The sequence below is a fragment of the Euprymna scolopes genome, chromosome 14 (assembly GCF_053919585.1).
Source record: "Euprymna scolopes isolate OS-2025 chromosome 14, ASM5391958v1, whole genome shotgun sequence".
Taxonomy (NCBI): Eukaryota; Metazoa; Mollusca; class Cephalopoda; order Sepiida; family Sepiolidae; genus Euprymna; species Euprymna scolopes.
In genome coordinates, this window is record NC_136495.1 from 15856846 (window position 1) to 15874033 (window position 17188).

The window sequence follows — 17188 nt, forward strand, 5'->3', positions numbered from 1 at the left end:
TCTGCGGTGCCTTTGCGCACCTCCCCATCTGCGTCTCTGCGGTGCCTTTGCGCACCTCCCCATCTGCGTCTCTGCGGTGCCTTTGCGCACCTCCCCATCTATGTCTTTGCGGTGCCTTTACGCACCTCCCCATCTATGTCTTTGCGGTGCCTTTGCGCACCTCCCCATCTGCGTCTCTGCGGTGCCTTTGCGCACCTCCCCATCTGTGTGTCTGCGGTGCCTTTGCGCACCTCCCCATCTGCGTCTCTGCGGTGCCTTTGCGCACCTCCCCATCTGCGTCTCTGCGGTGCCTTTGCGCACCTCCCCATCTGCGTCTCTGCGGTGCCTTTGCGCACCTCCCCATCTGCGTCTCTGCGGTGCCTTTGCGCACCTCCCCATCTGCGTCTGCGGTGCCTTTGCGCACATCCCCGTCCCCATCTGCGTCGCCTTTGCGCACCTCCCCGTCCCCATCTGCGTCTCTGCGGTGCCTCTGCGCACCTCCCCATCTGCGTCTCTGCGGTGCCTCTGCGCACCTCCCCGTCCCCCATCTGTTCTTCTGCGCACTGACCTGTCCCCCATCTGTGCCTCTGCGCACCGCCCCGTCCCTGTCTCTCTGTCATTCACATACTGTAAAACCGAATTTCTAAAATTTAGAAAAAAATCTTATTTTCAAAATTTTCTAAAAATTTCATCAATTTTTTTTTCTCTTTCATTCCTTCCTCTTACTAATGCTGCAAACATTCAGATAATACAAATGCACTGGCTAATCTTTTGTGTTACTAATCTAAGCTCTGGTGCCTGTAAAATATAAATAAAACAGTATAAATCAAATTCATTATAAAAAAAAATCTTGCATCAAATTTGTTTCCAAAACTTATTTTTTTCTATTTTTCATTTTATGGTGCTCTCCAATGTAAAAAAAATATATTGGATGTATATATAAAAAAAAATTTTTTCTCTCCTTAGACGTAAATTATTAAAATATAAGACATATTTTGTTAATTAGGCCTCCTCTAGGTTGAATTCGTTTCACAACTACGGCAGTTGATTAACACACACGTTGAACGTCTAATCACACTGATGCAGTTGATACACACTGTCCTCGATCTTCTGAACATACTCCTTTTATTGTCCAAGCGTTCGTCATCAGCCAATCGGCGGCCAGAAAAACAGTCACGTGAGGCCTGACGTCATCGCTCAATAATCTTACAAAAACCACAGCCGCCATTTTTAATTTCTGCCCTCCCTGTGATCCTCCCAGCAGGTAAGACAACGCGCGCAGACATGTGGTCGCTTTCTTCCTTCATTCTGTTCGACTTTACACCCCCCCCCCCCGGTCTCAAGATCACACATGCGGCCGCAGTCGTTTGTTAGGAGCACTCCTACGGAGGGGGATTAGCTGGACTTCTTCATCTTCATCAGGGCTATTTGGGTCAGTGTCCACAGTCCTACTATCCGGCTGCGCTCCATCTTCATCCGAGCTCTCAAAAGGGGTAACAGACCTGTCGCCATTAACGTTGCCAGCAGTCTTTCCATCAAGCTGGGCTCCATGTCATTGGAGCTCTCAGAAGTGGCGCTGGAACTATCGCCATCTGTGCTGAGGTTCTCAGCCATGTCATCACGACAATGGGGCATAGGTCGGATCCACATTTCATCATTGGATGATTCATCACTTTCGCTGTTCGCCATTTGGTTTGTATCAAAGGCGGGCCGGACATCCCTCACATGCCGTGGAGTACCATCAACCAGCACAGCCTGCTCACTAATTATGCCGGTGATCCGTCCTCTTCTGAAACTGGTCGTACATCGGTTATTGGGAGGCCTTACCCAGACGGTGTCCCCTAACTTGTACCGTCCTTGCGTCATCTTCTGACTAGGCAGGCAGGCGTCAATGCCCTTAACACACACTCTATAGCAATGTATCGCATTAGCAGGTGCACTTTCAGCAGTCGCGTCATCCTTTGGTGTTGTAATGTACCTATATACTGCCTCTGCAATCGTACATTGCTTCCTTGCTGCTATCCTCTTCACACTTCGGTGGCACCGCTCCGCTATACCGTTGCCACTCGGTACATATGCACACCTGTGTCTAAGCCGGATCCCCCACTCGTCTACGAAACACCTGAATTCTCCGCTGCAAAAGGCTGTGTCGTTGTCAGTGAGAATCTCTTCATGTGGCCCCCGCTCGTAAAATATGGACTCTAATTGACGGATGACACTAGCCGAGTCCTGTCTTGTTAAGTCGCCAGATTGCAAACCTCGTTGGTCTGCAATCGATCAGTGTGAGGAAGTGCTGACCACCATAATGGGTTATGTCCATGCCTAGTCGGCTCCAATTCTCGTTGACTTCCAGCCGACCTTTCTGCCATTTGGTGGGAGCAGGGTCGATTGACTGGCATATTTGGCATTCCTTGACTACTGCTTCTACTTTGCTTTTGGACACTGACGGGTTGGTTAAGTATACGAAATATGTCCGTCTCACTCCGGGGTGTCCACTGTCATGGTGTACCTTCTTGATTTTATCCGTCTCCTCAACAGAGGCAGCACATAAAGACCCTGGTTCGGCTTCTTTCTTCATTGCGTCGAACCATCTCTGGGGCACACGGGTAAGTCTATCAGCAAGATTGCAGGTTGAAGTGACAAGCACCGCATTCACCGATAGGTCGTACTCTTCCACCAACTTCCTTATTATCTCCAACCTTCGTTTGATTAGCATTTCGGTAGCCGCCTTGGTGTGCACTCTCGTTTTGCCTGTTAGTGTGTCAACTATCCAGTGGTATACGCACAGCAAATCTGTGCGTATGCATAATTCTTTGACTTTCCACTGGAGTGCCAGGTTTATTCCTTTTATTACCGCATCCAACTCTGCCAGGTTGATGTGAGCATCATCATCCATTGGTCGCAACCAGCAGGCGTCCTCAATCACAGACCCGTTCTTCTCCAATAGCGCCCCAATCGCGAGGGAGCTCGCATCTACCCACACATTTAGCCTGTCTCCCTGGACGCACCAATCTCCTTTAGCGAGGTCCTCCTGCTTGACTCTTGTGATGGTCTCCTTCACCACGCACAGCAACAGATTATCCACCGTTTCGTCATCCCAGCCTTTGGTAACTGCACTCGCCCTCCTTTTCATGATGGCTGTCGCGGCCAGAGTCCATCCACATACTGGTAAGTGTCCTACCAGTTTTCCACACATGGAAAATATAGCCCGCCTCGTGAGGACATGAGGCACTTCAGGAATTGTAGTTTCACGCCCCCACTTCAAGGTCCCTCGCTCCTGTTGAACGCTCAACCCGAAGACACGAGCGCCATCTTCCAAGCGTTCTGGATCCTTACACATCAGTCCAAGTTCGGCTAGCTTGGCCCTCACACATGATGACTGCACAATGTCTTCATTCACGTATATGTTGTCAAGGTATGCTGATGTCCCCTCTTTTACGGTCTTATCCTGTGACAATACAGCATTGACGATCGTCTTCATTATTTGGGGCGCAACGTTCAACCCAAAGCCCAGTCTTGTGAGGCAATACCTCCTACCGGCAAACACTACCGTCTGAAACGGCCACATTGTCTCGCTAACCCGGACCTGCAAATATGCTCTTTTCAGATCCAACAGGGACACATTAGAACCCAGCTGGCGCCACTCTCGTAGTTTGCTAGCGCACACGTCAGCATCAGCTGTGAACGCATAAACATACAAATTCAATTCTCGGTAGTCCATTACCGGTTGACTTTGGCTTTGTTGTGCTGAGCAGCCGCCATTAATGGGATCAGACCCTTAGGAGGTCCAAGTTTCTTGTAGGGGTAGGGAATCAGCCAGTCATCCTCAATCCATTTGCGAAGTTCTTCTTCGTACGCGGGCCTCATGTGGTCGGGCACATGGTATTCAGTTATTCCATTCTGCAGTTTGGCTGGTTCCCGGTTTTCCAACCACTTCCATGAGGCAGTCCAAGCCCTCTTTTGCTCGTCAAATTCGACGCTGAAGTCTGGTTGGTCGATCCTTAGCGTAGCACACACTGGGGCTTTCTCCTGAAAATGTACCGCCCCCGTCGCCATTATATAGACACCACCAAGGGCTCTGATGGCATCATATCCTAGGAGCAGGTCAAAACTCAGGGGTTTTTCGAGCACTACCAGCTCCTCTAGCTTAGCGGAGCTTCCATTTTTCGTCCGAATGTTTACATTGCCCACCCCGCAACATGTGCGCGTCTCTCCACCGATGGTAGTCACTCTGACATTCTTCTTTCTCCAAGTGTGGTAGAGATCTGCACATACGATAGTGCGGGAGCACCCAGAATCGAGGAGTGCTGAGCACAGTGTTTGGTTGATATATATCGGGATGACCGGCAGCGTCTCATTTAATTTCTGCATGAGGAAGAGATCGACGCTGATACCTTGTCCCCGGTTCCGTTTTCCGGACACTCTTGAGCTATATGGCCAGTTTCCTTACACCGGTAGCAGCGAACAGCCGTTGGTTATTGCCGGCAGTTCCTTGCAATGTGGCCCTGTCCATTATATCTGTAGCATATGATTCCACCACGTGGACCGGGTCCCTGATACGGTTTCTTATCATTCGGTGTGGACTGAGCAGCAGCAATTACTGGTTCCCTCATCTCTGAGTAATTCTTCATTACAGTCCTGGCCCGATCTACTAGGTCATTAAGGGGCAACGAATCTGTACTTGAGCTAGCTCGTAGTAGTTGCTTTGCTCCTGTCGGGAGTCCTGCTAGGAATTTGCATGCTAAGGCCCGCTCAGGCAGTCCACCAAACAACACTGTCAACTTCATCAGCTCTGCCAAGTACACGTCGACCGTTTCGCCTGGACGTAAGGTCCTTGCCTCAAGTTGCTCCCAAGCAGTGGTGGGGTCAGTCGCAAACGCCTTGAACAGCGCCACCTTGATTTTCTCGTAGTCCTGTTTGCCCTCATGGCTGAGCTGTTGATACACCGCAAAGGCGCCGCCGGACAAACGCAGAGGAACAACACGTTCAAAGTTTTTTACGCCAGACAAAAGGCAATGTAATTCCACCTTTTCCACCCAGTCAAGTACCGGGGTTGATCCCTCAAACTCTGGTATTAATTTGAGGTCAATTTTTTCCCCCATTTCGCCGAAATAGCTTGAATTCGTTTCGCAACTATGGCAGTCGATTAACACACACGTCGAACTTCTAAAGCTTGAATTCGTTTTACAACTACGGCAGTTGATTAACACACACGTCGAATGTCTAATCACACACTGTCCTCGATCTTCTGAACATACTCCTTTTATTGTCCAAGCGTTCGTCATCAGCCAATCGGCAGCCAGAACAACAGTCACATGAGGCCTGACGTCATCGCTTAATAATCTTACAAAAACCACAGCCGCCATTTTCAATTTCTGCCCTCCCTGTGATCCTCCCAGCAGGTAAGACAACACGCGCAGACACGTGGTCGCTTTCTTCCTTCATTCTGTTTGACTTTAGACAAACTTACTTATAGCAGCTATCAACCTGATCGGGTTGAGCCGGCTTCCTCCTGAGCACTAATTGCATCTCAAACCATTGCAGTTGAGTTTCGTTGCTCTTGAGCCGGGTATCAGGATATGGCTAACTGCTCCAATTCATCACCAGAGATCAATTACTCGTGGTTTAATGCTAATGATACTGCCAGGTCGTCCTTAATTGTTGACACTTAGGCTCAACTACCTACCAACACGTTTGTGCCAGCTAGACAGAGAAGGGGGAAAAGGACCTTGCAAATGAGCTCTTTCTCTGGTCGACAAGTTACATGTTGAAACCTCAAGAGATGTCATTGAAGGCAGACAGACTGCAGGGAACATAGTCTTTCAACAAAATTGATAATCTATCAAGATGTCTGAGAAGTCTACTGAAGCAAGAGTTTCACAACCTCCAACTACTAGAATCCAGTAGCAAGGAGAAGTCTAGGACAACTAAAATAATGCTTGGATAATTAGGTATTGTTTCACTTTTTCTTTTAAATAAGTTTCCCACTTTAGATTTGAGCCTATATATTTCTTGCTTCATTTAACTCTATAATGATTCAATCGCTCTAATATTTCATAAGTTTGTGAGCATTTAGAGAAAGATTTTTTTCTCCTGTATTTAAGGAATTGCAGCATATTTATGTGCATTTACTGCAGATGATTTGGAAACCATTTATTTCTGGAGATTTTCAGTGACATATTCTGATTCATTGCACAAAAATACACTTGTATGGAAAATTTCATTGCTTAATCTTGTGTTTTATCAAAGATATAACATTTTTACTGAAAAAGTAGTGTAAAAAATGTGACAAAACGCATGTGGTTTTAAAGAGGGAAAACTATCCAAACGTGCAAGGCACAAAAATAGTTATAACTTCCTTAATTTTAATTGGATTTTAAGAATTTAAAGATTCTGTCTTAGCTCACCAAGCTCTTTCTATGTATGCCATTATTGAAATATTTTAAGCCATTTCAAATTTTTCATGTGTATTATCTTGAAGCATAAGCAATATTTTAAATCATCAAATGTTTTAAAGAATTTTGTAAAATCAAACTTTTTGAAAACTAAATCTTGTGAAATTGCATTATGTTGGTTGTTTTTTAGAATAGTGCGCCTTCAAGAATTTTTTTTATTTTGACTGCACAAATGAATTATATTACTAGACTTTAAGTAAACAGAAATTGCTTTCGAGGGCTTAAAAACAGTGTGCTGCCATCTTTTATAGAAAATCTTTATCTACCCATATATACTAATCTAACAAAGTTATGTAAAAAAGAAATGCAATTGCTTATCTGACAGTGAAAATACATTTGAATAAAGTTGAAATGTTCTTTATTAAGTTTTTTTTTTTTTCTATGCCAAATAATATAAGCTTATATCATGATTTAAAAAAAAAATAACAAAAAACATCTTTTTCAAAAGTATTTTTGCTATCAAATAAACAATTACATTTTTTGGTATACTATTTGGAGGGGGGGGGCATTACTGAAGAATGTACATATTTATGTCTGTCAAATTAGCAATACACATTAAAAAATTGAAATAGCTTAAAATATTTCAATATTGGTATACATAGAAAGAGCTTGATGAGTTAAGAAAGAATCTTTTTAAATTATTAAAATGTGATTAAAATTAAGGAAGTTATGACTATTTTTGTGCCTCACACGTTTGGATATTTTCCCCTCTTTAAGACCATATGCGTTTCGTCACATTTTTTACACTACTTTTTCAGTAAAAATGTCATATCTTTGTAAAAACACGATTAAGCAATGAAATTTACCATATAAGTGTATTTTTGTACAAGGAATCAAAATATGCGACTGAAAATCTCCAAAATTTCATGGTTTCCAAATAATCTGCAGTAAATGTGCATAAATATGCAGCAATTCCTTAAAAATGCCATGTATCCAAAAACAAAAGAAGTTGTAGAACTCAAAGTTGAATTGTAATGTGCTTTATGTACAAAAACCTTAAATCTAAACATAGGACCATTTAAAAATGAATATATTGCAATATTTCTTTTGTATTATTGTAGATTAACACCTTCTGTTTAACCCCACCCAACCCCTTCTGATCACCCCCCCTCCAAAATGTGATTCTACCTTTTTAGGCAATTATGTATGAAATGCCACGAAAAACTTTAATGAAAGATAAACAAATTATTTTAGAATTTAATGTAAAATAATTCAACATTACAGGTCATTCTAGCGTTTTAGGGCAGTTAACTGTTTTTTTTTTTTATTGTCAGATAAATCCTGTATGCTTTTTGTTTTACTTTTTTTAAATTTTTTTTTTTAAGACGATTATGTGTGGTTTTAAGAGGGTTTCTATGCAATGAGAATATGGGGAGGGTTGCTATTCGGACTTTCAATTAATTGTAGGGCTAAGGAAAATTATGTGTGAACATACTGAAGACTTGACAGAAACAACAACAATATTAGAGGTGGGGGCGGTTAGTTTCACAAAAATTTAATTTCAAATAAATATCTTACACACACATATATATATATATATATGTATATATATATATATATATATATATATATATATATAACTTTGTGTATGTGTGTGTTCGACAGGTAAATAAGTCAGCAAATGTTATATTTAGTTTTAATTTAATAAGAAACTGCGTTACAAAATTTCGAAGAAAATTCCATAAATTTGTTGATTTCTACTTTCGAGGTTGAAGGTGTTTATTCCATAGGCCGTTTATATTACACTGGAGCAGGTTGTAAAAATACCTTTTGTTTAATAAGTAGAAAAAAAATAACGGGGTTTGTATTACTGTACACATAGATTCGAAAACGTTATCAAAGGCAAGATAACTTACTTTTCTACCTAACTGGGTATGTTTTTAGTGGTTTTATTTAATGTAACACGTTTATTCAGCTCGAAAAACATACAGTGCTTACCGATGTATTGGAAAGTTAAAAATGGTGGCCGACTATCTCTTTCACACGGTAAGTTTGGAAAAATGAGTTAACAATAAAATAAAAAAACTAGTCAAAATACTGTTAAAAACCCGCCGAATATATATCCGCCTATGTCACGGTAACATATATTGAGCGAGTTTCTAACAGTATTTTGTTTAGTTTTTTTATTTATAACTCATTTTCCCAAACTTATCACCTCAAAGAGAGAGTCGGCTGCCATTTTAAATTTTCAAATACATCAGTAAACACTGTTTTTCGAGCTGAATAAACATGTTACATTAAATATAAACACTAAAAACATATCCAGTTAGGTAGAAAAGTAACTTATCTTGCCTTTGATAACATTTGTTATATATTTGTTTTTTGACAACTTTTTCAAATCTATGTGTATAGTAATACAAACGAGATTTTCATACATCTTTTTATTTGGAAAAAAGCATTTGTGGCTGTTCGCAGTAAAACATTGTTTTAGTTCGCTGTTCAAAATTAATGCAATGAATAAAAGTGCATGCAAGCTATATATCTACAAAAGTTTATTTTGTTTTTTAACCATGTTTTTAAATTTGACCAGAAATGTGAGAAATTATAATGGATTCATAATGCCGAATTGGTTGGGATTGCTATTACACATTCTGAAAACTGAATAGTTTTAAACTAATGTCATTCTGATAACAAAATAGCTCTAATTAAACATATAAGAACATTTCTATTCATATTTTCATGTTTTTCTTAATTCCTTGCTGAATAAAAATTAAAGAACACGTGTTGTTTATACTGTGCTATGACTAAATCATTACACCTGCTGCTACTAATACTAAATTAATTTGACCAAACTTGAAAAATAGAAACATTTTTTTTCGGGTAGGTCCTTTTAAATTATTATCAATTACCGCGGTCCTACTCAACATAAAATAATACTTTTAATTGATAAAGATAGTAAAAAAAATGATTTCCTTACTAGTGGGTGTCCGATGAAATTTTTCTTCAAAATGTTCGATACTCGTCATATTAAAGTCTTATTTTTAACACAACAAAAAAAGAAATGGTCAAAAATATTTCGGACACTTGACAGTACTAAGATTAACACCTCTTCTGATTGTTTCCTAAATTTCATGACGAAATTCTTCATACAATCATGATACGGGCCTTTAGAAAACCTTACCGAAAATGCCATTTTATGACGTTCACATTTTTATCATTTTATTTGCTTAAAACTCTTAAAATATATAATGTACATTCATATTTATTAATTCATTTGAAAGTATATTCATTTCCGAAGAAAACAGTATTTTGAAGTCTTGAAGTGCTTTGGTTTGAAAAATATGGCTATTTTAGTAGAACTACCTTGAAATCTGTGATTATCCAAAGCGTTTTTTTTTCGTCCGTGTGTATTACTAGTCAAATAAGGTATAACAGAAAAAAAACTGGCTCAAAAGGAAATGATGATGTATTGCTATATGGGTCTAATTTGAAAAATCTGAGATGGCGACTTCATATATAGCATCTAGTATATTGATGTTTTTGTTCTGTATCTTTGCTAGCTATGCCACGAAAGAAAAAGTCCAAAATGTTGCAGCCTCCCAAATCTCCACTGTTGTTTGCGGAACGTCCCAAGGAGATTCCACACAAATTCCTCTCTCCTATACAATGTTGTGCTTTCCCAATCTCTGCTCAATCAACACTTGCTCATGACTGTGACTTCTTGTGGGTAAGTTAATTTTCTCTTGTAAATACACGCTAATTTAATATTGGGAATGGTAATCGGACATTTCAAACAATTTGATTTCAATATCTGAATTAGCATGAAATAAAATTTGGGATTTTTATTTCATCAAAAATATCCAATGGTTTGATTTGAGTATATTTTTATTCCTTTTTGCGTGTGTATTGAACTTTGCAATTTTTCGGCTATAATTAGACATCTTTACAAACAATAAAATGCATTAATATTGCTAATTTATTCATTAGATGTTTCGTTTTATAAACTTGATATGAAATTTATTTTAAACAACCCGCCTGCAATGTTGTGCAAACAGCACAGAATCTGATGTTTTGAAGTCTAATACAATTGCTAAAATTGTTTTGAAGTCTAATACAATTGCTAAAATTGGCATATTGATCCAAATGTAAACTATCACATCATTACCACCAATAACAGTAATTTTCTTTTATATGTGTGTGTGTGTGTGTGTGTGTGTGTGTGTGTGTGTGTGTGTGTGTGTGTGATAAAAGAATAAATATATTGGATATGGGGTGGGGGATGATTACCATTTTTTAATGGTAAAATGATTTTTTTTAACATGGTACTTACAAAAATTCTGATTTGAAAATTTTTCCTGTATGTCAAAATTTATAATTTTATGATTCATTATGACTTAAATACTGCCTTGAAACAGCTGTAAGCAACCATTAATATCTTAGTGTGTGCTCTTTATTTGGAAGATGTTTGTAATCACATGTATATCTAATACAGTGTCTATTATTTTTATGTACAGACACTAGTGTTATATGCTTATGCTTCAGTGTAGAAAATTATAATTACTGCCAATCAAAGGATTCAAATCCAGTTGTAAAATCACTCTTTGACTCTGCAGCCTGGTATTCAATCCCAAGGCCACCATCAATTAGAATTTAAACTATATAATGTTAAATCAGCAGACCTGAGCTTAGTCATAAAGTGTTCAACAGCAGTGGCTAGAACATTGCATTATGCACATATTGATTTGATGCTTTTTATAAATTCTTACATTGGCCCACTCCTTCATGAAGGGGTTGATAACAATGTTTTAACTATTTACTATTTTTATTTATTCAGAACTTATATATATTTAATGTATTTATTTGCTTACCCACCAAATCAAATTGGTGGGGAAGCAGAATTTTCTTGGCTAAATTCAACATTTGTAATTCAATTTTGTTGTATGGTTCTAATCAAAAGAATGAGTTACCCATCGCTCATCGACTTGATGTATAATTCAGTTGATTATGATGTTGGTATCAGTGTTAACTTTCTGTCAACCGTCCACTAAACCTTCCTCTTCTGCTGATGAAGAGATTACATATGAATAATATATATATATATATATATATATATATATATATGTATATAAATATATATATATAAATAAATAAATATAAAAGCGAAAATGTATGTATGTGTGTTCGTTTTTTCTGTATGTCAACAAAAGGCTTTTTTCAGAGAAGCGGTCGGTCGCTTCACAACTTTTTAAAACTTTTTATATCCCATATAAATCGTAATATCTCACAGTTAACAATGAAGCTCGCCTGTCTATTTAATTTGCTCGATTTCGGGAAGATAAATATTCAACATTTGTCGCTCGCCGCATGTGGGTTAGTCTTTTTCCTATAACATATTGGGAAAATACTATCCCGCAGTCAAACTTTACCTCATTAAAACGGGCACCTGCCAAATCCAAGTAATTAAATAAATTCAAACGTGTTTCCGTTAGCATCTCGCGGTGGGGCAATGGTTAACGTCGCATGTTTTTTTTGTTTTTTTTCACACTTTAATTTACAACTTTGCCTCAACGGTTCGAGTTCGATCCGCATACTTACTTTTTTTTTTTTAACCCCCGCCCCCATACCCCTCGCTAGTATATATATAAAGGCGAAAATGTTTGTGTGTGTGTGTGCGTTTTCGTGTATGTCCGCAAAAGGGTTTTTTCCTCGTCCTTCTCGGTGGGTCGCTCCTTCTTAAAACTTTTTATATCATGTCTAAATGATAATATCTACGACTTAACAATGGGGGTCGCCTGTCTATTTAATTTGCCCGACTTTGAAAAGCTAAATATTCCACATTTTTCGATCACCGCGTGTGGATTCAGCTTTTTGTATGATAAAACCAAAAAATAAAAAAACTGCCCCGCAGTAAATAAAATACTGTCCCGCAGTGAAAGTTGACCTCATTAAGTCATCAAGTACGGGCACCTGCCAATTCTTAATATTAAATAAATTCAAACATCTTTCCGTTACTACTTCTTGCTGGCCCAGTGGTTAGCGTCGCATGTTTTTTTTTTTTTTTTTCACACTTTATTTTCCAACTTCGCCTCAAGGCTTCGGGTTTGATCCTTCCTATTTACCTAACAAAATTTTTTTTTTTTTTCTTAAACTTCCCCCGTCCTGACACAAACACCCGGGCAACGATTCTTTTGTTTTGATTTACCCAAAAACACACCTCCAAACACCAGGGCAACGCCGGGTACCCCTGCTAGTGAATAAATAATTTAACTTCTTGGGACAAATATGTGAATGATGTTGGATTGATTATGTTTACCTTCTATTTACTAGACGTTAGATCTAAGACCTCTTCTATTGAGATGATCATATATCTGCAGTATTTTGAATGACTGGTTGTAATTCCTACACTTTCACAAGCGATATAGAATATCCATTGTTCTCGTGTTCTGGTTTCAGACCATTATTTCTTCATCTATAATATGAATCTTCATGTATCTTCATGATGTATATACATGTATCTTCATATGTATATATATGTGTATGTGCGGGCATGGTTGGGTCTATATAGATATCTTTGCATGGGTTTATGTATATGTTTCTAAGTGCACGTGTATAAATGTATGTGCTCATGGGTCGTGTGTATATACATGAATGTTATTGGTATATCTATATCTATGTGCACATGTATGCATTTGCGTACATCTAGGTGTTAATGTCTTGTATATATGTGTGTGTGTATCTATGGGTATGCATGCCTGAACGTATGTATACAGGTATAGCTATATCTGAGTTTATATACATATATTTGTATGTATGTATATGCCTGTATCCACAATGCATTTCACACTGAAAATAGGGTTAAACATAACCGCTGCCCAAAGCACCATGTTAGGAGCCCACCCCATATATATGAAATTAACGATGTGTCTACCTAACCTCGCATTATTAATTACATCCATGTATTTACTTATGTATTTATTATTATTTATCCTAACTTTACTTTATTTACTTAGTATAAATATACACTTGTCTGTGTTACGTATATGTGTGTGTATGTATGTCTGTAGATTTATATTATTATAAATATGTATATTTATGTAATTGTGTATATGGATATGTGAGTACATGTGTGTATGTATGTATGTATATATTTGTACATCTATTTCTTACTGGAGATCTATATCTCCAAGTATATATGTCGGTGTGTGTGTATACATATATATATATATATATATATATATGTATATGTGAGTATGTATATGTGTATAGGACTTGTGTGTATGTGCGTGTATGTCTGCATATAGATACGGGTATGTCTGCATATAATTGTTTATATGTATGTGAGTGTGTCTGTATATGGATGTGTAGAAATGTACATATGCATGTGTATGTATGCGTATTTGCGCGTGCGTTAGCGTATTAATTCTTAACCACTTAAAAACACCTCATTGTCAACTGAAATGAACAAGTCAACTTATAGCGACTATGAAAATCTAAAATGGAACCTTGTACTCGTCAAACACATGACCTGTAATAAGTCTTCAGACGTACCTCTCCACCGTACTGTATATCGATACTCTATGGCTGACTGGGATAGCTTCCGTACATTCATATCTGATCTTCCTCTGCATTCCATGTTTAAAAAGGATGTGTCCTCTATAGTATCAGACCTGACCGAACAGTTAATTGTAAGCATAGACCGATTCCTACTATCCAAAAAATTCCAACAAAAACCTAACAGCCAGCCATGGTTCTCCCCAGAATGTGCTGCTGCCATCGCGCACAGAAATTGCTTTTTCCATAGCTACCAACGTAATAGATGTAGTGAGACTAAAGCTGCTTTCAGGACTGCCAGCAACCACTGTAAAGGAGTAATAAAAAATGCAAGAGAGCTATATGCTCAGTCCGTTAAACCCAAAGTAGCTGAGCAGCGGCTTGGTTCCCAGCAGTTTTGGCAAATAGCAAACAGGATCCTGAACAGAAGCGTGCGTTATATCCCAACCATCATCAATGGACCTGAGGTCATCTCGTCAGCATCAGACAAGGCCAAACTATTTGCCAAGAACTTTGCAGCTAATTCTACCCTATGCGACGAAGGCCATCAACTCCCCGTATTTCCTCCTATAACAGACAACACGCTATGCAACATACAAATATCTGTGCGTGAGGTCACCAAGCTAATCAAGAACCTTGATTCCAGTAAAGCAACTGGCCCTGACAGCATTCCAGTTATAGTGCTGAAAAAGCTCCAACCAGAACTTGCCCCCATGCTTACAAAACTGTTTAAGCATTGCCTTAAAGAGAAGTGCTTTCCTAACACCCTGGAAAACCTTATCAGTATGCCCTGTATTTAAGAATTCAGGTGAAAAGTCATCTCCCTCTCAGTACAGACCAATAAGTCTCCTGTGTGTCATGACTAAGTTGTTGGAATCCATATTAAATAAAGAAGTAGTCAATCACCTCAGCAGAAACAACCTTCTTAGTGACATGTAATATGGTTTCCGCTCCGCAAGATCTACAGCAGATGTGCTAACGGTTATATCTCATAGGATTAGTGAATCTCTTGACAAAGGCGTCCTTTCCAGGGCAATTGTTCTTGACATATCGAAGGCCTTCGATAAAGTATGGCACAAGGGCCTACTTCACAAGATTTCCAGCTACGGTATCACTGTTAATGTTTTCTCAATCATTAAATTCGTTCTCTCCGATAGGTTCATAAGCGTAGTGGTTGATGGGCAGAAATTAGAGGCCCATAGTATTAATGCTGGAGTCCCTCAGGGGTCCATCCTGGGCCCAACTCTCTTCCCGATCTACATCAATGATCTCCCAAAACACATACTTAAATCATTTGTTGACATCTATGCTGATGACACGACCATCTATGGCAACACCTCAAAGGCCGTAAATGACAAGGTTCTCTCAAATTCTTTCTTTTCTGATCTTGAGCGTGTGATACAGTGGGGGAAGAGGTGGCTGGTTACTTTTAATGCATCCAAAACCAAGCTTCTATCTTTACATCATCAACGCTCTGATCCCCATCTGGCATCAATTGAAATGAATGGCTCTCGTCTTGGGGAGGCTCCATGTTTTGACAAGCTTTTGGGTTTGACCTTTACTCCTGATCTGAAATGGAACACGTACATCAAGGATGCTGGGAAAATGGTGGGATCCTTCTACCGCTCCAGAAGATATCTTCCTACTGATGCAATTCTCTATCTGTATAAAAGCCAAGTACGTCCAAGGATGGAGTACTGCTGCCACATCTGGGCAGGAGCTGCTAAAAACAGCCTATCCTGCCTTGACAGAGTACAAAATAGACTTTTCTCTTCCCTGTAGCCTCTCTCCCACAGAAGAGATGTTGCGAACCTGTCTTTGTTTTATCGTTATTTCCATAGCAAGTGCTCGTCTGAGCTCCAATCTTTCACAAGAAACACCCATCTGGCTGAAAGTACTGTCAATAATTTTCCCCACTCTTTATCTGTGCCTAAATCAAAATGTAGATTCCATGAGCAGAGCTTCTTTTTCAGAAGTGCACGACTGTGGAACTCTCTTCCGTTTGCCTGTTTCCCACCTGAACACAACTTAGATGTCTTCAAGTCCAACATAAACAAATTTCTGACAAACCGCCCTCTTAAGTAAGGCACTCTATCTAACCTCCAATACTAATGATTACTACAATACTATCTCATTGATTTCTGTACACGCAGTAACCCTTATCCTTCAGTGGCCTCCGGGCCTTGATAAGTGGTGACCTACATGTAAAAAAAAAAAAAAAAAGACACCTATAAAAACCGTTCCTCTCCTCTCTCTCTCCCTCTCTTTCTCATTTACTTCCTATACATGGCTGAACAAGCAAAAAGTAATCAAAATTTAAAACCTAAAAATTGAAACTCCTCCCCACTCTCTTTTCTTTACCATCATCTCTCCACCTCCCTCTTCCATATATATATATATATATATATATATCCATCCACGCCTACCTGAATCTGCTAACCCCCACACACAATATAATCTAATGTATTTTAACCTTCAAAACTGAAATATTGTCAATACCCGTCCCCCTCCCCCTTATCATCTCCTAACCCCCCTTTTTTTTCCAGTATTTCTTCTAAAACACTTCTTTCAAATACTAACAACCATTTCTGTAAGGTCTGACGAGGCTGTTGGATCGTAAACATGGTCCAACATCTGAAACAGATGTAACCAAACAGATAAAACGGTAATAAAAAAATAAAACATATCTGCTCTGCAATAGTATTGAGCACTCTCTTCAGGTTTTTACTAATTACCAGCTTTACCAAATATATATATATATATATATATATATATATATAGAGACTTTTTGTTGGCATCAACACTTTTTGAAGTCTTGATTTTGCATACACAGGATATATATATATATATATATATATAGTTTTGTTGCTGATGAGGAGTAGGGCCCTGAAACACGCGAGTATGTAGATTACTGTTTTTTAAAAAATAATATATATATATATATATATATATATATATATATATATATATATATATATATTAGTGTTTGGATGATTGATCTGAAAAATCGCGGAATCACAAAAATTATAGTCTAATTTCCGATCCCAAACCAATTCTTTAAAATTTTAAAATAAAACATCAACAACCACAAATTGTTGCAGTTTTTTTAGATATTATTCCTTTACAACATAAGACTGAGAATGGATCATAAATCTCATTTACAGATTTAACATTAATTAGCAAAGTTTAATTCATTTATTGGTCATTTATTGAGAGATAACTTGCCTATTGCCTTTGTAATTGTTTTGCATCTATTCGCTAAA

At 38.6% G+C, this 17188-nt stretch overlaps 1 protein-coding gene across 1 annotated transcript in view; it reads left to right on the plus strand.

Annotated features, from left to right (window-relative positions):
• LOC145292871 (uncharacterized) overlaps window positions 1-17188 on the plus strand; it is a 53028-nt gene that overhangs the window by 10760 nt on the left and 25080 nt on the right. Inside the window, exon 2 of the mRNA XM_080138983.1 lies at window positions 9935-10101. Coding sequence (XP_079995109.1) covers window positions 9937-10101 — 165 coding nt within the window. The 5' untranslated portion in view covers window positions 9935-9936. The remainder of the gene's footprint in view (window positions 1-9934; window positions 10102-17188) is intronic.